Source organism: Toxorhynchites rutilus, unplaced genomic scaffold (genome assembly GCF_029784135.1).
Source record: "Toxorhynchites rutilus septentrionalis strain SRP unplaced genomic scaffold, ASM2978413v1 HiC_scaffold_509, whole genome shotgun sequence".
In the NCBI taxonomy this organism is placed as follows: domain Eukaryota; kingdom Metazoa; phylum Arthropoda; class Insecta; order Diptera; family Culicidae; genus Toxorhynchites; species Toxorhynchites rutilus.
The window spans coordinates 3,776-5,714 of NW_026600104.1; the positions used below are offsets into that span (position 1 = coordinate 3,776).

The 1,939-nt window shown below is 41.8% G+C and overlaps 1 protein-coding gene across 1 annotated transcript; it reads left to right on the plus strand.

Moving 5' to 3' along the window:
- Positions 1-325: 325 nt before the first annotated feature.
- LOC129782216 (contactin-1a-like) lies at positions 326-859 on the plus strand (the record flags this gene model as incomplete). Its single annotated transcript, XM_055789583.1, has 2 exons — positions 326-440; positions 678-859. Coding segments are annotated over exons 1-2 (232 nt in total), but the record flags the coding sequence as incomplete, so codon positions are not given.
- Positions 860-1,939: the final 1,080 nt, after the last annotated feature.

The following is a 1,939-nucleotide window of genomic DNA, read 5'->3' on the forward strand; positions in this document are numbered from 1 at the left end:
ACAATCTCTCACCACTTTGCAACCCTGAAAAAGTTCTGCATCGAAAAACGAAGAATCACTGGGAAATTTTATTCACTTCTCGGTAGGTCAGATTTTTCGGTGAGAATATCATTCCTGTTCACACTTTGTTCTTACGCAAGAAGCATTCAGAGCATGATAGTGCTTCCTGGAACGAAGAACAACTATGAGACAGATAGAGAGTATGCACGTGATAAAAACATTCAATTTAATGTGCTCGGTTTGTCCCACTGGTCTGGCCCCAACAGCTTCCGCTTCCAATGTTACCGATGATAAGGTTGAGAACAAGACCAGACACTGTACCCAACTGCAATAAACAATTGGCATGCTGAAAAGTTAGCCTTTGTCAGGAGAGGAGATCCACAGAGAAAGATGAGCGCTGGAGTGAGGAGAACCCGAAACAGAAAGATAGAAGACAAAGTGTAATTTATTTCGTTTAATAACATCCCCTCGGGGCAGCATTCAAGTGTTGATGCCGGTTCACATCACCGAGTTGCCATCTTAATTGACCGGGTGGCTCAAGAACCGAAAGGCAGCAGCAATAATTAATAGTCTAATAAATGAAATCAGAGCCCATTCGCTTCGCTTCGGCAAACAATAGCTTTGTTGCTCTATTGTGAATGAGCAGTTTATTTCATTACGATTTCTTTCACTTACAGGGTTGGTGAGAATGGCGGCTGGGACCAGGTGGCACCGATCCGGACGAAGGATAACGGCACCTCGTATCAGGTGGGCGGATTACTGCCCTTCACCGTGTACAGTTTCCGCGTGATTGCCATCAACGAGTTGGGGCGCAGCCCTCCCTCGAAGGAATCGTACTATTTTGTCACGCTGCGGGAAGGTAAGCCATTATAATATCATTTCACTTGCTTTAATCTCACGAATCTCCCCCAATTTTCTCACGGAAGCGATGTCCAAAAAGTCATTCCATGAAATAATGCCACATTTTAAATATTATTCCTAAAGCGGCCACCGCGCTTCTGGTGTGGGGGGAGGCTTGCGATGGTATTATGCCGCTCGATTCGGTGTCTGCCAGCGCTTGTTCGGTATTTCGTCGGCACAAGAAGAATTCCAATTTATGCAAATTAACTCCATAATTACGATTAGACAATTTGCTACCGAAGCGCACTGGCTGCTGGCGCTGTCAGGTTTCCCGGGGAGAATGCGGAAGGAATGGGATGGGTCAAAGGCCTAACATGGGATTCGGTGATACGACATGATGATGCGCCTCTGATAAGACCGGGATACAATGGGATGCGACGCAGAACCGGCAGCGGCTTGTTATCGGTGTCATTAAAACTGAAACAGGGCTCCAGGAAGTTACCGTGTCGAAATGAGAACCATTTCATTGTCGTTCCACTGTGGATTGTGGACTCTATCGAGGGAACATTTAGTCAAAAACAAGTGTTGGGCGTTTAAAATTAAGTGTGCTATTTTCTTCCAATGAATCGCAAGAAACGAACGAACATTCGTTTAATGGCCATTACTCTTAGTTCGAACGCAAAACTTCTCCAGCTTTTTTCGAAAAACCGTTAAACTCTTCCCCGTAGCGCGCTTTTATTAAATAGCAGGGTGAGAATCTGGGGAATTTTGATTAAATAAAGCTCTCGAATGATTCGCTTCCGTATGGTTAAATGAAGGCCGCTATGGGCCTATTGGTTTGATCCTTGCTCTAACCGATGCAGTGAATTGATTGCTCAAATTGTTCACTTGATTGTTTTTTTCTCGAATTTCAAATTAACAAATTCGAATTTCTGAATTTTTGAATTTTTGAATTTTTGAATTTTGAATTTTGAATTTTGAATTTTGAATTTTGAATTTTGAATTTTGAATTTTGAATTTTGAATTTTGAATTTTGAATTTTGAATTTTGAATTTTGAATTTTGAATTTTGAATTTTGAATTTTTGAATTTTTGAATTT